The 25439-nt window shown below is 46.3% G+C and overlaps 1 protein-coding gene across 2 annotated transcripts; it reads left to right on the forward strand.

Annotated features, from left to right (window-relative positions):
• The first annotated feature begins 1469 nt into the window (after positions 1 to 1469).
• Positions 1470 to 20677, forward strand: rnf113a (ring finger protein 113A). 2 transcript variants are annotated; one of them, XM_078529871.1, is made up of 10 exons: positions 1470 to 1689; positions 4504 to 4583; positions 8142 to 8234; positions 10864 to 10971; positions 13002 to 13111; positions 15991 to 16097; positions 16950 to 17039; positions 18728 to 18821; positions 18991 to 19097; positions 20500 to 20677. In XM_078529871.1, exons 1-10 carry the CDS (start codon positions 1494 to 1496, stop codon positions 20574 to 20576), a joined length of 1062 nt encoding a protein of 353 aa, XP_078385997.1. In that variant the 5' UTR covers positions 1470 to 1493; the 3' UTR covers positions 20577 to 20677. The 2 variants fall into 2 exon arrangements, with proteins under 2 accessions (XP_078385997.1, XP_078385998.1); XM_078529872.1 differs by lacking the exon at positions 4504 to 4583 and having other exon boundaries at positions 1525 to 1689.
• Positions 20678 to 25439: the final 4762 nt, after the last annotated feature.

A 25439-nucleotide genomic window follows, 5' to 3' on the forward strand; every position in this document is an offset into this window, starting at 1 on the left:
GGAAGGCATGTTGTGATGAGGACATAAGGAATCTGCAAGGGGGTATTGACAGGTTGAGTGAATGGGCAAAAACTTGGCAGATGGAGTTTAATGTAGGAAAGTGTGAGGTCATGCACTATGTTAAGAAGAATCAAAAGGCAAGACTATTATTTAAATGGAGAGAGACTCCAAAAAAGTGCAGCACAGAGGGATCTGGGTGTTCCTGTGCATGAAACACAGAAGGTTAGCGTACAGGTGCAGCAAGTAATTAAAAAGGCAAATGGAATTTTGGCCTTTAATTCTAGGGGGTTGGAGTTTAAAAATAGGGAAGTCTTGTTACAACTGTACAGGGTGTTGGTGAGGCTGTACCTGGGGTACTGTGCACAGTTTTCGCCCCCGTATTTAAGAAAGGATATACTGGCATTGGAGGCAGTTCAAAAAAGATTCACTAGGCTGATTCCTGGATGAAGGGGTTGACTTATCAAGAACAGCTAAACAGGTTAGGCCTTTATTCATTACAGTTTAGAAGAATGAGGGGTGATCTTATTGAAACGTACAAGATTCTGAGGAGACTTGACAGGTTAGATTTTGAGAAGATGTTTCCACTAGTGGGGGAATCTCGAACTGGGGGACATAGTTACAGAATAAGGGGACACTCATTTAAAACTGAGATGCGAAGGAATTTCTTCTCTCAGAGGGTAGTGAATGTCTGGAATTCTACCCCAGAGAGTTGTGGAGGGTAGATCACTGAAAGTATTTAAAGAGGAGATGGATAGATTTCTGAAATATCGGGGAGTTGAGGGCTTTGAGGGGCTGGCACAATAGAGGAGTTGAGGCCTGGGGCAGGTCAGCCATGATCTTATTGAATGGCGGGGCAGGCTTGAGGGGCCGAATGGCCTACTCCTGCTCCTATTTCTTATGTTCTTATGAATCCAGGTTTAATATATCAGAGGGAAATCGGTAGAGGGCTATGCTAGAGTGCTGGTTGAGGAAGAATAGGAGGAAGCTCTAGTTGAGCATTAAATGGATATGATGGGCCGAATGACCTTTCTGTTTTGCACAGCCTGTGTGAAGTGATGTCAACATATGCGGCTCCGGGCCGCTGGGGGCCGCTGTTCGCAGTGCAGCTCCGGGCCGCTGGGGGCCGCTGTTTGCAGTGCGGCTCCGGGCCGCTGGGGGCCGCTGTTCGCAGTGCGGCTCCGGGCCGCTGTTTGCAGTGCGGCTCCGGGTCGCTGGGGGCCGCTGTTTGCAGTGTGGCTCCGGGCCGCTGGGGGCCGCTGTTCGCAGTGCGGCTCCGGGGCGCTGGGTGGGGGGGCCGCTGTTCGCAATGCGGCTCCGGGCCGCTGGGGGCCGCTGTTCGCAGTGCGGCTCCGGGCCGCTGGGGGCCGCTGTTCGCAGTGCGGCTCCGGGCCGCTGGGTGGGGGGGCCGCTGTTCGCAGTGCGGCTCCGGGCCGCTGGGGGCCGCTGTTCGCAGTGCGGCTCCGGGCCGCTGGGTGGGGGGGCCGCTGTTCTCAATGCGGCTCCGGGCCGCTGAGGGCCGCTGTTTCGGTAGCGGCCGGCATGGCTCCTCTTGCCGCCCACACTGTATTGTTGTTAAGATGGCGGAGCCCGGGGAGCCAGGCCCGGCCGCTCCGGTTTGCACTTTCCTCTTTAAAAAATCCAGCCGGAAATTTAAAGGAAGGAAGCGGAGAGCGAGCGCCAGCGACAAAGGTACCGGGAGAAGGGGAGCCGCCGGCCCGGGGGGGGGGGTGGGGTTGGGTTAGTTACCCGCTCCCCGGGCCCTGGGCCCTGGGCCCTGAACCCCCGCCTCCCCCCAGGTTAACTTTTCCTGGGGAAGATTTTACTGAGTTTTTATATTTGTTGCTAGTTTTATCCCAAATGGAAAAGGTCAGTTTGCAGTTACAGCAGCTAAATTAGGAAATTGAATAGAATGTTATTGTTTATTGCGAGGGGAATGGAATACAAAAGTAGGGAGGTTATCCTTCAGTTATACAAGGCACTGGTGAAACCACATCGGGAGTACTGTGTACAGTATTGGTCACCTTATTTAAGAAAGGATGTAAATGTGTTGGAAGCAGTTCAGAGAAGTTTTACCAGACTAATAGCTGGAATGGGCAGGTTGTCTTGTGAGGAAAGGTTGGACAGGCTAGGCTAGGCTTGTATCCTCTGGAGTTTAGAAGAGTCAGAGGTAACTTGATTGAAACATATAAGATCCTGAGGAGATGTTTCCTCTTGCGGGAGAATCTCGAACTCGGCGGTGACTGTTTACAAATGAGGAGTTGCCCCTTTAAGACCGAGATGAGGAAAATTTTTTCTCTGAGGAGTTGTGAGATTTTGGAATTCTCAACCTCAAAAGGTGATTGAGGCCGAGCTCTTGAATACATTAATAGGCAGATTCTTGCTCAGCAAGGTGGGTGTGGGGGGGTGGGGGAGGTGAAAGGTAGTCAGGGTAAGCAGGAATGTGAGGTTTAAATCAGATCAGCCATGATCTTGCTGAATGGCAGAGCAGGCTTGAGGGACCAACTGGCCTACTCCTAATTCATATGCTCCAATTTCTCTCTCTATTTTTTAGCCATCCATTGCTGTTTCTAAAGTTTTCCCAGTCTTCTGGCCTACCACTAATCTTTGCAGCATTGTACATCTTTTCTTTCAATTTGATACCACTTAGCTTCCTTAGTTAGCCATGGCTGGTGCAGCCTCCTTTCTTGCTCAATGGAATATACCTTTGTTGAGAGTTATGAAATATCTCCTCACATGCCTCCCATTGTTTCTCTACTGTTTTCCCTTTTCACCACCTATTTACCCAGTCCACTTAAGCCAACGCTGTCTTCATAACATTGTAATTGCCTTTATTTAATTGTAAGACACTAGTTTCAGACCCAAATTTCTCCCCTCAAACTGAAAGTGAAATTCCTGCATGTTGTGATCATTCTTAACTGGAGAATTCTTTACTCTGTGGTCTTTAATTAATCCTGTCTCATTACACTTACCAAATCTAAAGTAGCCTGTTCCCTTGTTGATCCCAGAACGCTCTGTTCCAAGAAACTGTGAGGTGTCAGCTGTGGCTCAGTTCATAGCACCCTCGCCTTTGAATCAGAGGGTTGTGGGTTCATGTCCCACTCCCGGAAACCAAGAACTGTGATTGTACTCGAAAAGAGTTGCAATCTGTGACTGTTGGTAACTCGAAAGAGTTTCCAAGAAACTGTCCCAAATACACTCTATGAGCTCATCCTCCAGGCTACCTTTACCTATTTGATTCGTCCAGTGTATATGAAATCTCCCAGAATTATTAGAGCACCTTTCTTTCTAGCTGCCAAAAGTTCTTGATTTATACTCTGGCCAACATTGTAGCTACTGTCAGTGGCCTATAAACTGCTTCCACCAGTGACTTCTTTCCTTTGCTTTTTCTTATTTTCACCAAAACTTATTCTACATTTTGACTCTCCAAATCAAGATCAATTTGCACTGTACTGATCTCATTTTTTATTAACAGAGCTACCCCACCTCCTTTTCCTTTCTTCCTGTCCTTCTGACATGTCAAATAACCTTTCAAATACTCTGGCCATTCGTGGTCACTTTGTAACTGTCTGTGTAATGGCTATCATAGCATATTCATTTACTTCTACTTGTGTTTTCAAATAATCCATCTTGTTACAAATGCTATGTGTATTCAGATAAAGAACGTTAACTTCTGTCTTTTTACCATTTTCCCTATCCTGACCATATTTGCTAGTGCGATCTTATGTTTGTATGTTCTACCCATTTCTGTCACACTCTGGCAATCATTACCCATGTGTCGCTACCCTGCACTATTGCCTTGTCCTTTCTCTCTAACTTTCTAAATCTTCCCTCGTGAACTCTTTCCCACCCCACCCCACTGTTTAGAGCCCTATCTGTAGCACTAATTATACGATTTGCCAGTACACTGATCCTAGTGCAGTTCAAGTGAAGGCCATCCTAATGGTACAGCTCCCTCTTTCCCCAGTACTGATGCCACTTTTTGTTCAAAACAAACTTTCTTTCCCCCCCCCCCCCCCACAAAGCTGTGGATGCTGGATGGCAATTGAAGTTTTTAAGTTTGAGATCAATTGATCAGTAAGTGTATGAGAGCGATGGAGAAAAAGGTGGATAAATGGAGTCAAGGTACTGACAAGCAAAGAAGTAACTGGTCAAGCACACTCAGAGCTTAATGATCTCCTGTTTTTACAATAGTCACTGCGCTTAAAGTACTGTAAAGCATTTTGAGACATCTGAGGATGTGAAAATTGGTACATAAATGCAAGTTCTTTTAATATATCTTTTTAAAACTGATAGGTATGACCAGAGGCTGGAGACTTTTCCCTCTGGGCTTAAACATGTTCTTGTTCCTGAAAACGTGTCAGGATAAGTGATGGCAATATCACTTCATAAAGGCTCCCATTGTGAGGTGATCTCTTACTAACGTGTTAGTATAATAAAGGGACTCGGGGCACCTCTCACTGAGAGAGTATCTATACTTACTGGGTTTTCCCTTCTGCTGCACAGACAGCAGTGGAGACGATGATGGGAACACTGCAGTGCGGAGAGAAAAGAAAACGACTGTGTCGAACCCCATGATACAGAAGGTGGGTGAGGCAATACACGGCCATACTGTGGTTTTTAACTGTGGAATCTTGAAATCGTACAGCACAGCAGGAGGGCATTTGGCTCATCGTGCTTGTGCCAGCTGTTTTGAAAAGCAACCCTGTTTGCCTCACTGCCTTGCTGTCTCACATCCACGTAACTATTTTCCATTACACATATATCATAGACCAGGGCAGACAGCTCTTTCGAAAAGTAATCCAGTTTGTCTTTCCCCATATACCTACGATCTCTTCTTCAAATATCTATCCAATTCCCTTTTGAAAGCTACCTCTGAATCTCTCTGCACCACCCTTTTTGGGGAGCGCATTTAGAATTCTAACCAGTCATTGCTTAAAAAAAAAAGTTTTCCTCATGGAGCCTCTGGTTCTTTTCTCAATCACCTTAAATCCATGCTCTCTGGTTATCAACCCTTCAGCCAATGGAAACAGCTTCTGTTTATTTACTCTATAACCCTTTATGTTTTTAATAAATCCATTTCCCTGATTGAATCTGCTTCCAGCGCCCTTTCAGGCAGCACATTCCAAATCACAACAACTCACAATAAAGTTACCTATTCTCCCTTTTGGTCCTTTTGGTTTATCTTAAACCTGTCTCGCGCTGGTGAGCAATCTTCCTAAGCTGGAAACAGATTTTTATATATATTATTTCATGGGTGTGGATGTCGCTGGCAAGGCAGGCATAAGAGCTAGGAGCAGGAGCAGGCAATTCAGCCCCTCGAGCCTGCCCCGCCATTCATTACGATCATGGCTGATCTCATTTCGGCCTCAACTCCAATTCCCGCCCTCTCCCCATAACCTTTCAACCCATTACTAATTAAAAATCTGTCTATATCCTCCTCAAATTTATTCAGCGTCCCGGCACCTACTGCACTCTGAGGTAGTGAATTCCACAGATTCACAATCCTCTGAGAAAAGTAATTCCTCCTTATCTCTGATTTAAATCTACCACCCCTTAGCCCAAAACTATGGCCTCTCATTCCAAAATGCCCCACAAGGGGAAACATCCGCTCCACGTCTACTTTGTCTATCCCCTTTAGCATCTTATATACCTCAATTAGATCTCCTCTCATCCTTCTAAACTCTAGCGAGTATAGGCCTAAAGTGCTCAATCTCTCCTCATAAGACAAGCCCCACATCTCTGGAATCAATCTAGTGAATCTCCTCTGAACCACCTCCAATGCAACTACATCCTTCCTCAAGTAAGGGGACCAAAACTGTGCACAGTACTCCAGGTGTGGTCTCACCAATGCCTTGTACAGTTGCAACAACACTTCCCTATTTTTATTCTATTCCTTTAGCAATAAATGCCAAAATTCCATTTGCCTTCCTTATTACCTGCTGTACCTGCATACTAGCTTTCAGCGATTCATGCACGAGGACACCCAGATCCCTCTGCACTGAAGCATTCTGAAGTTTCTCTCCATTTAAATAATAAGTCGCCTTTTTATTCTTCTGACCAAAATGGATAACCTCACACTTATCCACGTTAAACTCCATCTGCCAAATTTTGCCCCATTCACCTAACCTGTCCATATCCATTTGTAAATTTCTTATTTCTTCCTTGCAACTTACTTTCCCACCTATTTTGGTGTCATCTGTAAATTTAGCTATAGTACCTTTATCCCTGAATCCAAGTCATTAATATAGTTTGTAAATAGTTGGGGCCCAAGGACCGAACCCTGTGGCACCCCACTAGTTACAGCTTGCCATCCAGAAAAAGACTCATTTATCCCGACTCTCTGCTTTCTGTTGGTTAGCCAATCCTCTATCCAAGCTAATATATTACCCCTAACTCCGTGTGATCTTATCTTGTGTATTAATCTTTTGTGCGGCACCTTATCAAAGGCCTTCTGGAAGTCCAGATATACTACATCTACAGGATCCCCATTATCCACTTTGCTTGTCACATCTTCAAAGAACTCTAGCAAATTAGTCAAACACGATTTACTCTTCATAAAACCATGCTGACTCTGATGGATTGCATTTTGACTTTCCAAATGCCTCATTACTACTTCCCTTAATAATGGATTCGAACAATTTCCCAGTGACAGATGTTAAACTAACTGGTCAATAGTTTCCTACTTTCTGCCTCCCCCCCCACCTTTTTGAATTGGGGTGTGTTATATTAGCATTTTTCCATCCACTGGAACCTTTCCAGAATCCAGGGAATTTTGGAATATTATAACCAATGCATCCACTATCTCCGCTGCCACTTCTTTAAGACCCTGGGATGTAGGCCATCAGATCCTGGGGACTTGTCACCCTTTAATCCCAATAGTTTGCTCAGTACTTTTTCTCTAGTGATTGTTCTAAGTTCCTCCTCCTCTTATATCCTCTGCACTACCTGTTACTATTGGGGTGGTACTAGTGTCCTCCACTGTGAAAGCTGAGGCAAAATATTGATTAAGCGTCACTGCCATTTCTGCGTTCCCCACGATGAACTCCCCAGTCTCGACCTCCAAGGGATCAACATTCACTTTAGCTACTCTCTTTTATTGCCCATCCCTAATTGCCCTTGAACTGAGTGGCCTGCTAGGCTATTTCAGAGGCAAGTTAAGAGTTGACCACATTGCTGTAGGCCTGGAGTCACATGTAGGCCAGACCAGGTAAGGACGGCAGATTTCCTTCCCTAAAGGATGTTAGTGAACCAGATGGGTTTTTACAGCAATAGATCTTTGCTTTATGGTCATTATTAGCTTTCAATTCCAGATTTTTTATCAATTGGGTTTAAATTCCACAGCTGCTGTGCTGGGATTTGAACCAATGCCCCCAGAACATTCGCCTGGGCCTCTGGATTACTAGCCCAATGACATTACCACTATGCCACCATCTTGCCTGGATTACCCTATCAGAACCCTTCATTGTTTTAAATGCATCACTTAAATTTTTCTTTACCCTTCTAAGGACACCAACTCCAGCTTCTCCAGTTTCTCCACATAACTGAAAACCCTCACTCCTGGTACCATTCTAATAAATTTGTGTGTTCTATCCCAGACCTTGACATTCTTCCAACTGGGGCTGAGCCAGTGTTCCACAAAGGTCTAGCAAAATGTCCTTGCTTTTGTGCTTTATTCCTCTGTTTATAAAGTCAAGGATCCTGTATGGATTTTTAACAGATTTCTCAACTTGTCTTGTGACATTTAAAGATTTGTGTTCCCACAGGGTGTCTCACATCCCCTTTAAAATTGTTTTCTATACTTGTTGGAAACAGCTAGTGATGGCTTGTCTCCTGACCAGCCACAGGTTCAGTTGCTCCAGCCCAGGGGAACTTTTAGCAGTTCCTGGGTCTGTGCTGATTGCAGCAAGATTATGATTCCCCCTGTGGTTGAATAGTCTGCCAGCACACTGTGTTCAGGCTTAAACATGAGGAGCAGCTGCTTGCGTAGGTACTTGAGGGTTGGTGCCCTGCAGCGCTGACTGAGGAGAGGAGTGGCCAGTCCCTGGCGCAGTCATTGCACTGTGATATTAGTGAACAATCTGTCCTGTGTGGATTTCAGACCAAAGCTGGTATTTTCTGACTGTTTATCTGATTGTTCCCAGACTGCGAGACCAGAAGTGAAAGCGCAGTACAGTGACAGTGACAGTGACGGAGCCGAAAAAATCACCGTGTCCTACAAATCCACCCGATCGGCGGTAAGGAGCAGGATCGAATCCTAAACATCACTATACTATACTAGACCTGGTAATGAGCAATGAGATAGGATTAATCGATAACCTCATACCGAAGGCACCCCTTGGTAACAGCAATCATAATATGATTGAATTTTACATTCATTTTGAGGGAGAAACAAGTGCGTCCAAGACTAGTATTGTAAACTTAAATAAGGGCAATTATGAGGGCATGAAAGCAAAGATAGCCGAAGTGAACTGGAAAATGAGATTATGCGATATGTCAATAAAAGTTCAGTGTCAGACATTTAAAGGGATATATCAGAATACATGGGATATATTCATTCCAATAAGAGAAAAATTCCATGGAGGGGGTTGGGGGCCACCATCTGTGGTTAACTAAAAAGTTAAAGACAGTATCAAACTTAAAGAAAAAGCATATAATTATACAAAGACAGGTGGCAGGTCAGAAGATTGGAAATAATATAAAGAGCAGCAAATAATGACAAAAAGATTGAAGGAAAAAGTCAGTATGAGAGAAAGCTAGCTAGTAATATGAAGACAGATAGTAAGAGTTTCTATAGATACTTAAATAAGAAAAGAGTTAACAAAGTGAGCATTGGTCCTATAGAAAGTGCAACTGGCGAATTGATAATGGAAAGTAGGGAGATGGCGGATGAATTAAAAAGGCATTTTGCTTCTGTCTTCACTATGGAGGACACAAGTAACATCCTGGAAATAACTGTAAATCAGGAAATGGAAGAGAGGGAGGAACTTGGGAAAATTATAATCGTCAGGGAAGTGGTATTGAGCAAATTATTGGGGCCGTGGGCTGACAAATCCCCAGGTGCGGATGGACTTCACCCTCAGGTCTTGAAAGAAGTGGCTAGTGAGATAGTTGATGCATTGGTTTTAATTTTCCAAAATTCCCTAGATTCGCGAAAAGTTCCATTAGATTGGAAAATAACAAATATAACTCCTTGATTCAAAATGGGAGGGAGACAGAAAGCAGGAAACTATAGGCCAGTTGGCCTACCATCTGACATAGTGAAAATGTTAGAAGCTATTATTAAAGGTGTTATAACAGGGCACTTAGAAAGATTCAAGGCAATCAGACAGAGTCAACATGGTTTTGTAAAAGGGAAATCATGTTTAACCAATTTATTGGAGTTCTTTGAAGGAGTCACCTGTGCTGTGGATAAAGGGGAACTGGTGGATGTACTGTACTCAGATTAGGCTTGTATCCACTAGAATTTGGAAGAGTAAGAGGCAACTTAATTGAAATCTTTAAGATCCTGAGGGGTCTTGACAGGGTGGATGTGAAGAGGATGTTTCCTCTTGTGGGAGAATCTAGAACTAGGGGTCACCATTTAAAAATAAGGGGTTGCTATTTTAAGACCGAGATGAGGAGAAATTTTTTTCTGAGGGTTGAGTCTTTGGAACTCTCTTCCTTAAAAGGCAGTGGAAGCAGAGTCTCTGAATATTTTTAAGGCAGAGCTAGATAGATTGTTGATTAACAAGGGGGTGAAAGGTTATCGGGGGTAGGCAGGAAAGTGGGGTTGAGGGTACAATCGGATCAGCCGTGATCTTATTGAATGGCAGAGCAGGCTCGAGGGGCTGAGTGGCCTCATCCTGCTCCTAATTCGTATGTTTGTATCTCTCATACATACACAAGACCATGGGGTCCATTGTGCCTAGACCCATCAGTTACACAGTGGGTATCAGGCGGGGGGGTGTGGTCCAGTCTCTATCCCTGAAGGGGGAGGGGCATCCAGTCACAGTCTCTGTCCTGGTGTGGGTGGGAATGGGGATTCGCAGCCTCTATCCCTGCATGTGTTGGGGGGCAGTCTCTGCCCTGCAAGAGTTGGGGTCCAATCTCTAGGTCTCTGTCCCTGTGGGTAGAGGGGTGTTCGGTCCCTGACTGCACAAGGGGAGGGTGGGGTGAAGGGTCCTCTGTTTCTGCAGGGCAGTAAGGGATGTCTTTGTTTCCTCACTAAGATGTTGAAGTCTGTCCCTGCCCCAGTCGGGGAGAGCCTCTTCCCTTTTGTGCTTCCCTAATGTCCTTTTAAGGAAGGAAATCTGCCGTCCTTACCTGGCCTGGCCTATATGTGGTTGACCCCTCTGAAATAGCCTAGGAAGCCACTCAGTTTAAGGGCAATTGGGGATGGGCACCAAACGCTGGCCTTGCAAGTGACACCGACATCCCATGAAACAATAAATAAAATAAAAAGTTTAGACTAAGATGGTGTCCCGAACTGGGAGTGGGGAAATTGACTGGGTTGCTACCCCTGAGAATAGTGCTGCAATGTGTTGCTCTGTGGCTGTTTGGTGGAGATTGGGTTCAGCTGGACAATCTGGTTTCCCTCCAGGAAAATATTTTGCTGACACTTACTGTCTAGTGAAGATTCTCTCCCTCCCTCCCTCAGTGCACGTGTCTCCCCAGGGGTGATGGTATCGGGGACGACAGTGGACCTCACACTAACGTAACACACTTCCTTCGGGAGCAGGATGGTTTATGATAATGCGATAGCGATGGGGGTGGATTGGAGGAATGAGAGTCTGAAAGACAAATGCGTGAGGTGTTTGGTATTTAGTTGTGTAATGACTATGCTGGAAGTGTCATTTGCAGCTAACGTATTTCTGTGCTTCACAGAAACCTGTCGGCCCAGAGGACATGGGAGCAACAGCTGTGTATCAACTGGACACTGAGAAAGATAAAGACATGCAAGCAATCTTCGAACGAAGTCAGAAGATCCAAGAAGTAAGAGGAGCATAATGCAACCTCAGGGTTGTGAGGGCTGTTGCTCGATTTTATTTGTAACCAGTCCTGATTCACTGCACCAACTCAGTTCCAGGACCAGAAACACAGACCTATCAGGACTGGGGTAAAAATAGCCAGTTCTGGTGGAAGGCCACAGACCTGAAACATTAACCCTGTCTCCACAGATGCTACTTGACCTGTTGAGTAATTCCAGAATGTTCTGTTTTTGCTGTACGGCTAGATACTGTACCTTATCCACTTTAGGTAGTGAAATTACATAGTGAGGAGTAGGGACTGGAAAATATAAGACACTTCTAGATAACGGACCTATCACAATGGAATCATTTTTAGAAATAAAGAGGGCTTATTGAGGCTAACAAACAGAGCTCAGCTCAGCTTCACACTAAGCCCCAGCAGTCAACCCCACCTACCTGCTTTCTCTGTTGATCCCACCTACGCACTGTTGCACTGTCTCTGAACACCCAATGGTGCTTGACATTGTCACTTTGATGACCTTTCCTGGTAACTTCTACAACATCATTCCTTTCTTTGGGTGAAATTTTCTCTGATTTTTTAATTTGTGTCTCCTGGTTGTTGACCCTTCATAACAAAGAACAATTGGCCTTAATTAATTTTGTCAGCCCCTTGATAATCTTCACGGTTCAATTAGACAGAATACTCTGAGGGTCAGATTTTTGTAGTTTGTACTGTGCATTTATAGTAATGTTTATCTAAAAATTACCTTCATCTTGGTAGTGGTAAGTGGACAGAGCTCTGCTCCTGTTGGCTGCAGACTTCAAGGGGAGGGTGGAGGGTTTGGTGGGGAATCGGAGGCACGTGCAGAGGGAGGGATATACAAACTGCAGCAGGGAGAGCAATCGAGAAACCGATACACACACTGGGACAGGGAGAGAGATCGAGACACTGATATACACACTGGGACAGGGAGAGAGATCAAGACACTGATATACACACTAGGACAGGGAGAGAGATCGAGAAACCGATACACACACTGGGACAGGGAGAGAGATCGAGAAACCGATACACACACTGGGACAGGGAGAGAGATCGAGAAACCGATACACACACTGAGACAGGGAGAGAGATCGAGAAACCGATACACACACTGGGACAGGGAGAGAGATCGAGAAACCGATACACACACTGGGACGGGGAGAGAGATCGAGACACTGATATACACACTGGGACAGGGAGAGAGATCGAGAAACCGATACACACACTGGGACAGGGAGAGAGATCGAGACAGTGATATACACACTGGGACAGAGAGACACTGAGACAGTGATATACACACTGGGACAGAGAGACACTGAGACAGTGATATACACAGTGGGACAGAGAGAGACTGAGACAGTGATATACACAGTGGGACAGAGAGACACTGAGACAGTGATATACACAGTGGGACAGAGAGACACTGAGACAGTGATATACACAGTGGGACAGAGAGACACTGAGACAGTGATATACACACTGGGACAGAGAGACACTGAGACAGTGATATACACACTGGGACAGAGAGACACTGAGACAGTGATATACACACTGGGACAGAGAGACACTGAGACAGTGATATACACAGTGGGACGGGGAGGTCGAGACACATATATATACTTGAACCGGGAGAGAGAGTGGGTGAAGCAGTCAGCCACACACATGAGGGAAGAGAAAGAGGACACTGGGAAGAAAAGAACAGCCTGCACTTGGATACAGAAGTGCATACTAACAGAGGAGAAAGAGAGCACAGGAAGACGAGTCAGACACTAACACAGAATGAGCATGTTAGCACACAAGGCAGAGATGAAGAAGAAACAGGGGAAGATGCACAAATACAGACAAATGATAACTTAAATAAGTCCCAACCTTAAAACTATTAGACCACAATTTGTACGAGATTTTTGAACATTTACCAAGTAAACATAAACAGTTTGTGCTGTCATCATGGCTGACTGCTCAATGTCCAATGAGGGACTACCAAAAGGCTCTTTTATCCTCTTTGTACCTGAAAGGAACTAAAAGGGAAAGAAGATGAGAAAATCTATCGAGGTATCAACAACTACATCAAGTACGTGAAACCCAAAGACACATCCATGGCAAATGCAGCTTCAGGAATGGTGAGGTGAGTGAAACACTCAGCAGTTCCTCTCACTCTCCTTCCTGAATCCTTCAGACTGGGACTCTACACATCTCCTACAGATAGCTGGCAGAGGCCAGGGCTGATCGACTTGAAAGAACGCAGAAGTGATATTTCTACTGTGCCTTTCACAACTTCAGAGCAACCTAAAACATTTCAGAGCCAATGAAGTACTTTTGAAGTGTAATCGCTATTTGCACAGCAAGGTCCCAGAGGCAGCAAAGCAATAATGACCAGATAATCTGTTTTAGTGATGTTGGCTGAAGGATAAGTGTTGGCCAGGATACGGGGGAGAACTCCCCTGTTCCTCTTCAAAATTGTACTGTGGGATCTTTATTTGATTCACCTGGCCTTGGCAGTATGATGGCTGCTTGTGCAGAGTAAATGCTGAGCCAGGGAAGGGTTGTGGGGAATGATAGCTGAGCAATGGGAAGCAGTGGTGAGGGGAGAAGGTTGGGAGCTACAGCCAAGCAGTGGGGGAAGGTGGGGTGTGGGAAGACGGCCGAGCCAAAGATCTGGATGCCTCCTCCTGCATGCTTAACGTTTCCAATCCTCCCATTTCACCACCCACATCTCCTTTGAATACACACTTGGGTTTAGCTCTTTACCCCACAACCATCGCCTTAGCTATTGGCGTTGGTGTCTCACCCTCAATTGTTTTCCACATGCGGCATTTTCTGCAGAAGTCTCTGGATGATGATGATGATGATGAGCTGGAGCCCCAGCTGATCATGTGTAGCTCAGACCCTAGAGCCCTGAACCCTCCAACTACTCCCCTCCACAGAGACCAGCAACCTGAACCTGTGATTTCCCTGCCTGATGACTTGGGAAACTTTTTTTTTCTGACCTTTCTGGGATGTGTTACTGTCCAGATATTTATTGCCCATCTGGAGTTTGTGAAAGGGCAGGGGTGAGGACTGCTCAGAGTCTCACAAATCCCAGTGTCTCACAGCCTGAGATACCCAAACGCTGCCAGAGAGGAGCAGTGTTGGGTGGCGCTGCAACAATTGCACCTCAGTTACTATATTGGCACCGGTGGCTGCCTGGAGCACAGAAACAGTCGGCCATACAGGTCCAATTCGGTGAATCTTGTCCCACCCCTCTTCATCTAACCCCATCGGAATATCTTTCTGTTGCTTCCTCATTCATGTTTATCTAGCTCCCCCTTAAACATAGTTATACTATTCACCTCAACTACTCCATAACTCCATATGGTACTGAGTTCCACATTTTCACAAGTTTTTGGGGTAATTTCTGCTGAATTCCTTATGGATTTCTGAGTGACAGTCTTATATTTAGCATAATAGTGGGAATCTGATTCATGCTCAGGAAGCTGTTTTAGGAAACATTATGGTGAGTTGTGTCTCAGAACCTCTCTTCCACATAATAGAGCTCTGCTACAGAGCAGCATTCGCACTGCCCCTCAGCAGTGGATCACATCACTGCCTCCTGCCCCTCAGCAGTGGATCACATCACTGCCTCCTGCCCCTCAGCAGTGGATCACATCACTGCCTCCTGCCCCTCAGCAGTGGATCACATCACTGCCCCTGCCCCTCAGCAGTGGATCACATCACTGCCTCCTGCCCCTCAGCAGTGGATCATGTCACTGCCTCCTGCCCCTCAGCAGTGGATCACATCACTGCCTCCTGCCCCTCAGCAGTAGATCACATCACTGTTCCAAAGCATTCAGCAGTGGATCACATCGCGGCTCCCTGTCCCTCAGCAGCGGGTCACATCGCTGCTCCCAGTTCCCCGCAGTGGATCACGTCGCTGCTCCCAGTTCCCCGCAGTGGATCACGTCGCTGCTCCCAGTTCCCCGCAGTAGATCACATTGCTGCTCCCAGTTCCCCGCAGTGGATCACATCGCTGCTCCAAGTTCCCCGCAGTGGATCACGTCGCTGCTCCCAGTTCCCCGCAGTGGATCACGTCGCTGCTCCAAGTTCCCCGCAGTGGATCACATTGCTGCTCCCAGTTCCCCGCAGTGGATCACATCGCTGCTCCCAGTTCCCCGCAGTGGATCACATCGCTGCTCCCAGTTCCCCGCAGTGGATCACGTCGCTGCTCCCTGTCCCTCAGCAGCGGGTCACATCGCTGCTCCCAGTTCCCCTCAGTGGATCACATGACTGCCCCCAGCTCCCCTCAGTGGATCACATCGCTGCTCCCAGTTCCCCTCAGTGGATCACATCGCTGCTCCCAGTTCCCCGCAGTGGATCACGTCGCTGCTCCCAGTTCCCCGCAGTGGATCACGTCGCTGCTCCCAGTTCCCCACAGTGGATCACATTGCTGCTCCCAGTTCCCCGCAGTGGATCACATCGCTGCTCCCAGTTCCCCGCAGTGGATCACGTCGCTGCTCCCAGTTCCCCGCAGTGGATCACGTCACTGCTCCCAGTTCCCCTCAGTGGATCGCGTCGCTGCTCCCTGTCCCTCAGCAGCGGGTCACATCGCTGCTCCCAGTTCCCCTCAGTGGATCGCGTCGCTGCTCCCTGTCCATCAGCAGCGGGTCACATCGCTGCTCCCAGTTCCCCTCAGTGAATCACATCGCTGCTCCCGGTTCCCCTCAGTGGATCACTTCACTGCTCCCAGTTCCTCGCAGTGGATCACATCACTGCTCCCAGCCACATAGCAGTGGATCACTTCTCCCTGTCCCTCAGATGTGAAACAAATCACTGCTCCCAGTCTCTCAGCAGAGGATGATGAATTTTTTTAATGGATGCTTAAAAAAATGAAGAGAATTCCGGGAGCTTCCTGTGCCTTCTCCCTCTCTCCAGGCTGTCACTCGTGCTGTCCCCCCTCCTTGGCTCTCATTATTGTGTGTGATTTCATGACTGTCACTGTCAGTTTGAACACTGTTTATTGTGTATCAGGAAAGGACCTATCCGAGCTCCTGAACACCTTCGAGCGACTGTGCGATGGGACTACCAGCCTGACATCTGTAAAGATTACAAGGAGACCGGCTTTTGTGGCTTTGGAGGTAAGTTCATCCTCTTAGGGATAATTTTGTTGTAAACACGAGCGTTCACAGCTCCTCAGTGCATGAGGTTCTGATCCCCAGACTATGCTTTGTTAGCTGACTGTAACCTGTGTGGTCTTTGGGTTGCTATAGTTGGGCTCAGTGCCAGGGTGAGAGAAATCGGCCAAGGTCCCGGGTGGAAACTGCTTCTACATTGACGTTGGTTGAGGATCAAGCTCAGTTGTGATGCTCCCATTGTCAATTAGCCTGACAACACTAACTATCTGGAATCTGACTTTTTTATTCTTTCATGTGATGCGGGTGTCGCTGGCTAGGCCAGCATTTATTGCCCGTCCCTAATTGCCCTTGAGAAGGTGGTGGTGAGCTGCCTCCTTGACCCACTGCAGTCCATGTGGTGTAGGTACACCCACAGTGCTGTTAGGGAGGGAGTTCCAGGATTTTGACCTAGCGACAGCGAAGGAACGGCGATATATTTCCAAGTCAGGACGGTGAGTGACTTGGAGGGGAACTTCCAGTTGGTGGTGTTCCCATGTATCTGCTGCCCTTGTCCTTCTCGATAGTAGAGGTCGTGGGTTTGGAAGGCGCTGTCGGAGGCTCCTTGGTGAGTTGCTGAAGTGCAACTTGCATAAGGTGCACAGGATTCCCAGCCTCTAACCTGCTCTTGTAGCCACAGTATTTATACGACTGATCCAGTCAAGTTTCTTGAAGACTGGACAAGGAATTGGGAGGCATCCTTGGCCTCCTACCCCATTAATAAGAAAGGCAGTGGGAAAACTGGAAAAGAAAGTTAAGTCTTCAGGGAATATGCTCTTCCTCTGGGCTCTGCTAACTGGGGTTTTCTTCTCCTCATAGACAGCTGTAAGTTTCTACACGACCGCTCGGATTACAAGCATGGTTGGCAGATAGAACGGGAGCTGGATGAAGGCCGATATGGTGTAAATGGTGAGTTTTGTGATTGGAAGCTCAGTGTTGTCCTAATCTCTCCAACACAGTGAGGCTTATCATAGGCGGCCACTTCAAGAAAAGATTGTCAAGCGCTGAGCTACTGGCATGCTCGACTGCATTAAAGTACGTGACGTGAGATTTGCAACATATTCAGTCACTTATTCTACCGAATTTGGGCATTTGTGATCAATTTTAAGTTCCCACTCTGCTGAGTCAGCTGATCTAAACAAGGGCAGCAGTTGCATTGTTTCAGTTGTACACAGTGTCTGTGTGTCAGGTGGGGAATTATCCGTTAAAATTCCCATTCATTGTCATAATGCATTGACGGGAAGGTGCATGTGTGGTGAAGACAGATGGCACTCAGTTGTGACACCCTCTGTGGTTGAATTGCCTAAATTCACACACTGCCTGGCCATGGGCGTTCCCCAGTGACCATGCTTCATGGAGATGGGAGAGAATGAGGGGAGATGTGCTCTTGTGTTAAGAGGTTTAGAGACACAACTCATAAGAACAAAGTTTGCCAGTTTATCAATGCCCAGGATTTTTTAGTGGGGCCATTCAATGGGCCAACCAAAACTGTTTGACCTGTAACTCAGCCTATAGCTCCTGAACATCAGTTTTATCACTGCTGTCCCCCTCACCCATCTCTGGGTTTTTTTTCACAAATGGGAGGAAAAGCACATTTCTTAATGTTATTTTTTACCAAAAATCAGGTCCAGAGATGCACCATATGGTGAGACTAGCCCATCAAACACTACATCAAACTGACCTCCCTGCCACAGTGCACAAGTATATCCAGACCTAGTTTCTGGCAGGAAAAAAAAAATGAAGACTGTGCCATTCTTTTGAATGGAGTCTGAACCATTTTTAGACCCCATATAAGAGCTGCATTCATTGTACTGAGGCAAACGTCAGTAGTTCATTCGCAGTTGGGTATGGAACAAGAACGGTTTTGCACTGGCACAGTTCACACACAGCTAGCCCTGGTGACTGAGGACATCAGTGAAAGACTGACACAGGATCCAGATCAAGGCTGCAACCTGTGTGTGCCAATGCTTTATTAACCCATTGTCATGGAAACAGGTGAGTGAGTGAAAGCAATAACCATAAATATTGGCTCTTAGTAATTTTAGAAATAGTAAAATTGATTCAGAGGTTAAGTAAGGGTATGAAAGTGGACCCCATGAAAGTGGTATCACTGAGCTGGAAATACTTGCGGATTATCACCCAGTTTATCCCATGGCTATTTTCATTAGCTTGTGCTAATTTTGTTAAATTTACCCTGTTCTTTGTGGTTCAATTTTTACCCAGAGATTTTCTCTTTAATGCTAAAACTAAGCTTCAAAAACTATTAAATCTTTTGGCAGTAAAAATTGACAATGATCTTTACACGTTGTGCAATCCTCTGTCATACAGCTTTCTTGTTTGGCTGAAAGAAAGAGCTTAGATTTGTTCGATGTCTTTCAAAACTGATTGACAGCCCGGCACTGTTTGCTTTAGAGGCTGTGGGGAAACAGCCTCATGTTGTTTGGCAAACTGATCCTGGTAATGTGCTTTGATTAACCAGCCTTTGGGGTTCCATTCTGAGATACATGAGTGCAGTCTTCAATATTCCTGGGGAGTTCAGGGTTTCAGGGATTGTATTGTAGGATGGCTTCTCACCAGCTTGTGCCTTTTATTTGCAGATGATGAGAACTATGAAGTGAGCAGTGATGATGATGACCTTCCCTTTAAGTGCTTCATTTGCAGGGCCTCTTTTACCAACCCAGTAATCACCAAGTAAGTTGGCTTGACACAGCCCACAAGATCTTTGCATTATTTAACCAGAAATTGGTTACCGTTATGTACTAATCTGCCTGTTCCCTATGGACTGTCTGTGTTATTTAACGATCTGCATATTCTTTGTGGAATGCCCATGTTATTTAACAAGCTATCTGTTCTCTCTCAGGTGTAAGCACTATTTCTGTGAAAGTTGTGCTCTGCAGCATTACCGTAAATCCAAGCGCTGTTATGTGTGTAACGAGCAGACGAATGGAGTCTTCAATCCAGCCAAAGGTGCGTGATCATGTCTTTACTACTGGCAGTGTTGCCCCTTGAAGGTGACATTTGCTGTAGGTGCTCAATGTTTGTGTTTTAGATTGAGTTTCTGTCCCTTTCTGAGCATCATTCCCCAGCATCAGTCTCTGAGCGCATGCTGAGTATCAGGATGTGGTTACCGCTGGCGGGCCTGGCATATGATACTCAATTGTGCTGAGAAGATAATGGTGAGCTTTCTCCTTTTGTAGTGGTTCGATACAACTGAGTAGCTTGCTGGGCCACTTCAGAGGGAAGTTAAGAGTCAACCAAATTGGGACTGGAATTACCTATAGCTCCAGACTGGGTAAGGACAGCTGATTTCTATCCCTAAAAGACATTAGTGAACTAGTTAGGTCTTTGCACTAATGTAACAGCTTCATGATCACTTTTACTGATACTAGCATTAATTGCAGATTTTAAAAGAACTGAATCTGAATTCTCAAACTGCCTTTAGTGGGATTTGCACTCAAATTTTCTCTGAATTACTAGTCCAGGCCTCGCAGTTACTTCTCCAGTAACGAAACACGATCTTGCCAAATCTTTTGTGTTCAGTGGGACGTTGCTACCAGGGCTTTGCTCAATGATCAGGGACAGGACAGAGAGTTCACAAAGCTGCAAAGCGGGTTGCCTGATCCAGGCTGCTGATCTGCCTGAGGGTTGGATAAGATTGCAGCTCAGACTCCACAGTGGCTGCAGGCAGCAGATACAAGACAGATGCCTGTTCCTTGTTTAAAATATGTGGAATCCATTACCACAAGGAACTGCTGTGGCTAACTCAGGCACAACATGGAAAAGGGAGAGTTAGATAAACATTCAGTCAAATGTAAAGAGTATGCAGAAGCACCATGGAAATAGGATTAGAAAATTGGAACGGGATTAGTTAGTTCCAGTGTGAAGCCTGTATGAACAAAAAGTTTGACTGAGTGTGGAGTTATTGTCAAGTTTGTTGGTTTGTGAAAGCTCTGCCACCAGCTCCTTGTGGCCCAGTACTGACTGTAGAGCAGGGAGATACCAGGATCTAGCTCTTGCTGAGTTAAGTACTGTTACCAGGGTGAAGACAAAAAGTACTACAATTAGCTTTATCCCTGGCCTTAGGAAGATTATCCGCTTCTCCTGGTCCTTGATCTACTTGTCCATCCTTCACACAGTGACCCAAGTCACAGATAAGGGTAGGCACAGTAATCAAACCCGATCCTGTCTTCAGCTGACACTCTCTGTCCCAAGCAGGAGTCACTGCGTCATGACCAGGATTGAGAGCACACGCTTAATTTTACTTTCCTCTCCCTAGCCTGTGAGCACTGAGGCTACTTCTAGCTCTGAACCAGGATACTGACTATTTGAGAATAATTTACTGCAATTGTTTTTATGTTGTCTATTTCAGAACTTATGGCAAAATTGGCAAAGCATGAAGCTGAGCATCCATCAGACCATTCCAACTCTGCAGATGAAGTGGAATAAACAGAATAACTCTCCCTTCCCCACCCCGCCCCCCACCTGCACAGAATATGTACCAAGCTTTAAATTAGTTGAGCAAAATAAACACACTTGTTTTAGAAAAAGTTTTTTTTGTGTGTTTTTACCAGCAATCAAATATTCTTTAAATGCTGCAATTAATTCACATCTACTCTGAGTAATATTATAAACCGAAAGGCTAAATAATGCTGCAGGAGAGACAATCCTGGAGCTGTCAGAAATGAGAATTCTGGGCAGAGTTTTCACTTGACTAATTTAGAAGAGGGAATGATATTCACAAACAAGACACACAACAGTTGCAGAGGCTGTGGGTAACCTCGCATTGCAGTTGCTGAGCTGCATCGAAAGGTGGTAAACCTCGGGCCCTTCCTTTTCAATGTTTCTCCTACAGCTAAAAGGCTGTCAGATCTCCTCCATGACCTACACTCTTGGTTCACAGTAACTTCCATCAGTCTAGCATTCTCATAACAATAGGCTCCATGTACAGAAGTGAGAAACGTAGTTACCAAATAGATATATCGATTGAAATGTCAGAACTACACGAGACTTTCTTATAGAATGACCATCTGTGCATTTAAAATTTCAACAGGAGCTAGTCCAGGAGCTAGCAGTCAGGAAATTGTCTGCTGTGGGGTGGAAGGCAGATCTTATACATCCGCTAACTCAGCTATAATTCAGCCAGAAGGAGCAGGAATTCAGACCACAGCACAAAAGGAATTGGAAGTTTTATACTTGGAAGGAGCCTTACAAGAAGTTAATTGAAGATTATAGAACCAGAGTGTAATAGTAATCAACAGGTATTGAGAAGAATAGACTGGGATGAGGAAGCTAGGTTGAAGTTAATAAAGAGATTGCAATCAAACGTTGGAAGAATTCAGAATAGAAGCAGAGCCGGATTAATCCAGATTCAAAGTGGAAACGCCAAGAATTAGAATATAAAGAAAGGTGAGAATGGAAACCAGGAAATTGGAGACCAGTTAGCCTAACACCTGTTGGGAAATGACTAAAGTCAATAGGATACAGTGACTGAACACCTTGGAAATTTTTAACTTGGACACTGGAGAAGACTACCTACTCTTCAAAATAGTGCCACGTGGTCTATCACATTCAGCTCAGGGACCTCCTGTCATCTAAAAGACGGCACCTCCAACAGTGCAGCATTCCTTCAGTATTGAAATGGGAGTGTCAGCCTGGATATTTTTCTCACGTGTCTGGAGTGGAGCCTTTTGACTCAGCCGAGAGTTCTATACGCTGAACCATGGCTGATACCTAGAGCAGGACCTGGATCCCCAACTCCCCCTTTAAAATCAATTTCAAAATTCCATCAGAAATCCAAATGTCAGTGAAGGGCCTGGGTAGTTGGGAGGACGTCATCATCCATGGCTGTCCCGTCCCCATTGGTCCACTCACCTTTATGAGGAGCTGCAGCTTCCTGCCAGGACCTGACTCTGGCCAGGTGAGGTCATGGAAACTCACAGAGGCTGGTTTCTATACAGCAATCTATTTATCACTCAGTTTTGAGATATGAGTGTCGCTGGCAAGGCCAGCAGTTAATGCCCATACTGAGATTCCTTGACTCAATGGCTGAAGAGATCACTTCAGGAGGAAGTGAAGAGTCAAACACATTCTTGTGGGTCTTGAGTCACATGCAGAACCAGGCTGGGTAAAGACAGCAGGTTTTCTTTCCTGAAGAACATTAATGAACCAGTTGGGTTTCTATAACAATCCAATAGATTCACTGTCACTTTAACCGATACTAGCCCTTTATCCTTAGTGAGATTTGAACTCATGTTCTTTGGATTACTGGTCCAGTAACAGCTCTTAACTTACCATTCCCACAATTACACAAAGTCAAAAGTCTTTGGCTGACATATAGATCAACATTTTAGCTCCACCCTGGGAGCAAGGTGGGGTGGGGGGTGGGCAAAAATTCGTTGGCAAGTGGGTTGCCATATTGGTGCCTCCACTGGAATTTTGCCATGTTAGGGTCGATGTCAATTCAGGCCCTTAAGTGGCCAATTAATGGTAAGGCCTGGTGGCCTGGCAGCTTGCCATCCCTACTTGTTCCCTCCCTCCCTCAACCCCCTCCCCTCCCTGATCTTGTGATCACAGCACCAGCGTCAGAGCCCACTAACTGACCTCAGCAAAACAACCCCACTCCTCGTAGAGGACTGGCTGCGATCCCAATGGTGGCCACTGCCCCAGGTAGTGCTGCTACATGCCCATTAAATTAGATTGTGGCTTCCCAGCCCTGCAGAGGTGGGACTCATCCATGTGCATTTGGCTGAGGGGGCTGGCGCCACCACCACCTCCACGGAAACATTCTAGCCATACACTGCAGTCAGAGGCCACTTTGAAAGGCCTTGCCCCACGCAGGGGTGGAACCTCCAGAGTGCTCATCTTCAGGAAAGGGTGGGACATGCCCATGGGGAGCTGGGAGTTTTGTCCAGAACAAGATCTGCCCCAAAAGTCCTCACTGCAAAGTTTGAGCTAGCACTCTGTCTACGAATGGCCTATAATCCCAAGTATAAAACCATGAATGCGCTGGTTTCACTATGGGACTGATGCCTGGGTGTTGTGAAGCAGCAGTTGGTAAAGGTGGAGTTGTTTAAATCCCAGAGGGGAACCTGAACAACTGTCATAACCTATATTTTCAATTGGTATGTTTGAGATGCAGCTCTGAATTCAGGAATGAAGTTACCAAGCCTCGAGAGGATTTTTATATAAAACTACATTAAACATTTATTAATTTAACAACCAAATAAACACATACACATGTCTACAAATTGCTACCACAATAACTTTTAAACAAATCTCAAAATTAATCACTGCCAGGTAAATTTCACCAAGGCAACAGTAACCCATAGGGCAGAAATTTACCCCTGTCAGGGGTGGGGTGTGTGGGGGTGGGCACGAACCTGATTGGCACCCCCGATCGGGGACCCGCTGCCATTTTACATGGGCAGCCCACCCATCACGATGCACCTCCGGAATTCCCTGAGCGTTCCCTGTGTGGGTGGGGGGTGGGATTCCCTGTGTGGGTGGGGGGGGGATTCCCTGTGTGGGAGGGGGTGGGATTCCCTGTGTGGGTGGGGGGCGGGATTCCCTGTGTGTTTCGGGGGGAGATTCCCTGTGTGGGAGGGGGTGGGATTCCCTGTGTGTTTCGGGGGGGGATTCCCTGTGTGGGAGGGGGTGGGATTCCCTGTGTGGGTGGGGGGGCGGGATTCCCTGTGTGGGAGGGGGTGGGATTCCCTGTGTGTTTCGGGGGGGGGATTCCCTGTGTGGGAGGGGGTGGGATTCCCTGTGTGGGTGGGGGGGCGGGATTCCCTGTGTGGGTGGGGGGGCGGGATTCCCTGTGTGGGTGGGGGGGCGGGATTCCCTGTGTGTTTCGGGGGGGGATTCCCTGTGTGGGAGGGGGTGGGATTCCCTGTGTGTTTCGGGGGGGGATTCCCTGTGTGGGAGGGGGTGGGATTCCCTGTGTGGGTGGGGGGCGGGATTCCCTGTGTGGGAGGGGGTGGGATTCCCTGTGTGGGTAGGGGGGCGGGATTCCCTGTGTGTTTCGGGGGGGGATTCCCTGTGTGGGAGGGGGTGGGATTCCCTGTGTGGGTGGGGGGCGGGATTCCCTGTGTGTTTCGGGGGGGGATTCCCTGAGAGGTTCCCTGTGCTCTTTCACATGCAGCGCAGAGATCGGTGCCTCAGGGAGATCAGTTTAAGGTTTTAAAATTTAAATAAAGGGGAAAAAATCTTAAAACACGTCCCCTCGTGTGACAGTGTCACATGAGCTGGAACATGTCAATGAATTTTTTCAAAAATTTTTATTGGCTTTTAAAACTGGTTCGATCTGACCTGCCTCTGACTCTCTCACACAAATTCCTCTCTGTTTATACCTAGCTTCCCCTTTCAATGTAAATTTTCCATTGTATTACGAGGTTTTTTAATTTTACCCCTCCGAAAATAATCCTTTCATTCCACCAATTTTATTAGTAATATAAAGACGTTGCTTGATGCCCCCCAGTTGGTGCGAGATTTAACCCATTCTTTGGAATGATTTATTCAACAAATGCAAATTACACTTCACCTTCTAACTTACTGATGTTTAACTAATGAACATCTCAAAACTATAATATATCAAAGCACCCAGACTAGCTGGCTTTAATCCAATTAAGGCACACACACACACACACACACACACACATAGACACACACACACACACACATAGACACACACACACACATAGACACACACATAGACACACACACATAGACACACACACACATAGACACACACACACACATAGACACACACACACACACACACACATAGACACACACACACACATAGACACACACACACACATAGACACACACACACATAGACACACACACACACACACACATAGACACACACACATAGACACACACACACACATAGACACACACACACACACACATAGACACACACACACACATAGACACACACATAGACACACACACATAGACACACACACACATAGACACACACACACACACACACATAGACACACACACATAGACACACACATAGACACACACACACACATAGACACACACATAGACACACACACATAGACACACACACACACACACACACACATAGACACACACACACACATAGACACAGACTACTACAATTCCAATTGAAAAATAATTTCCATTAACATTATAGACATTAATATCTCTTCATGACACTGGGACAGGAATACTCTCATCAGGATATTGGGCTTGTGTAGGACAGGGGACAATTTCACAGCCCTGACCTGTCAAGGGATTTCTCCAGGTCAGATGGCTTCTGGATACCATGATATTTAC

Source organism: Cetorhinus maximus, chromosome 25 (genome assembly GCF_964194155.1).
Source record: "Cetorhinus maximus chromosome 25, sCetMax3.hap1.1, whole genome shotgun sequence".
Lineage (NCBI taxonomy): Eukaryota > Metazoa > Chordata > Chondrichthyes > Lamniformes > Cetorhinidae > Cetorhinus > Cetorhinus maximus.

What these genes read in the sequence shown, in the direction of transcription:
- rnf113a (XM_078529871.1), top strand. Translation starts at nt 1,494, where the DNA reads ATGCGGCTCCGGGCCGCTGAGGGCCGCTGTTTCGGTAGCGGCCGGCAT. An exon ending in CGGCTTTTGTGGCTTTGGAG is followed by an intron (nt 16,098 to 16,949) that starts GTAAGTTCATCC and finishes TTCTCCTCATAG; the next exon opens with ACAGCTGTAAGTTTCTACAC. An exon ending in AGGCCGATATGGTGTAAATG is followed by an intron (nt 17,040 to 18,727) that starts GTGAGTTTTGTG and finishes TTTTATTTGCAG; the next exon opens with ATGATGAGAACTATGAAGTG.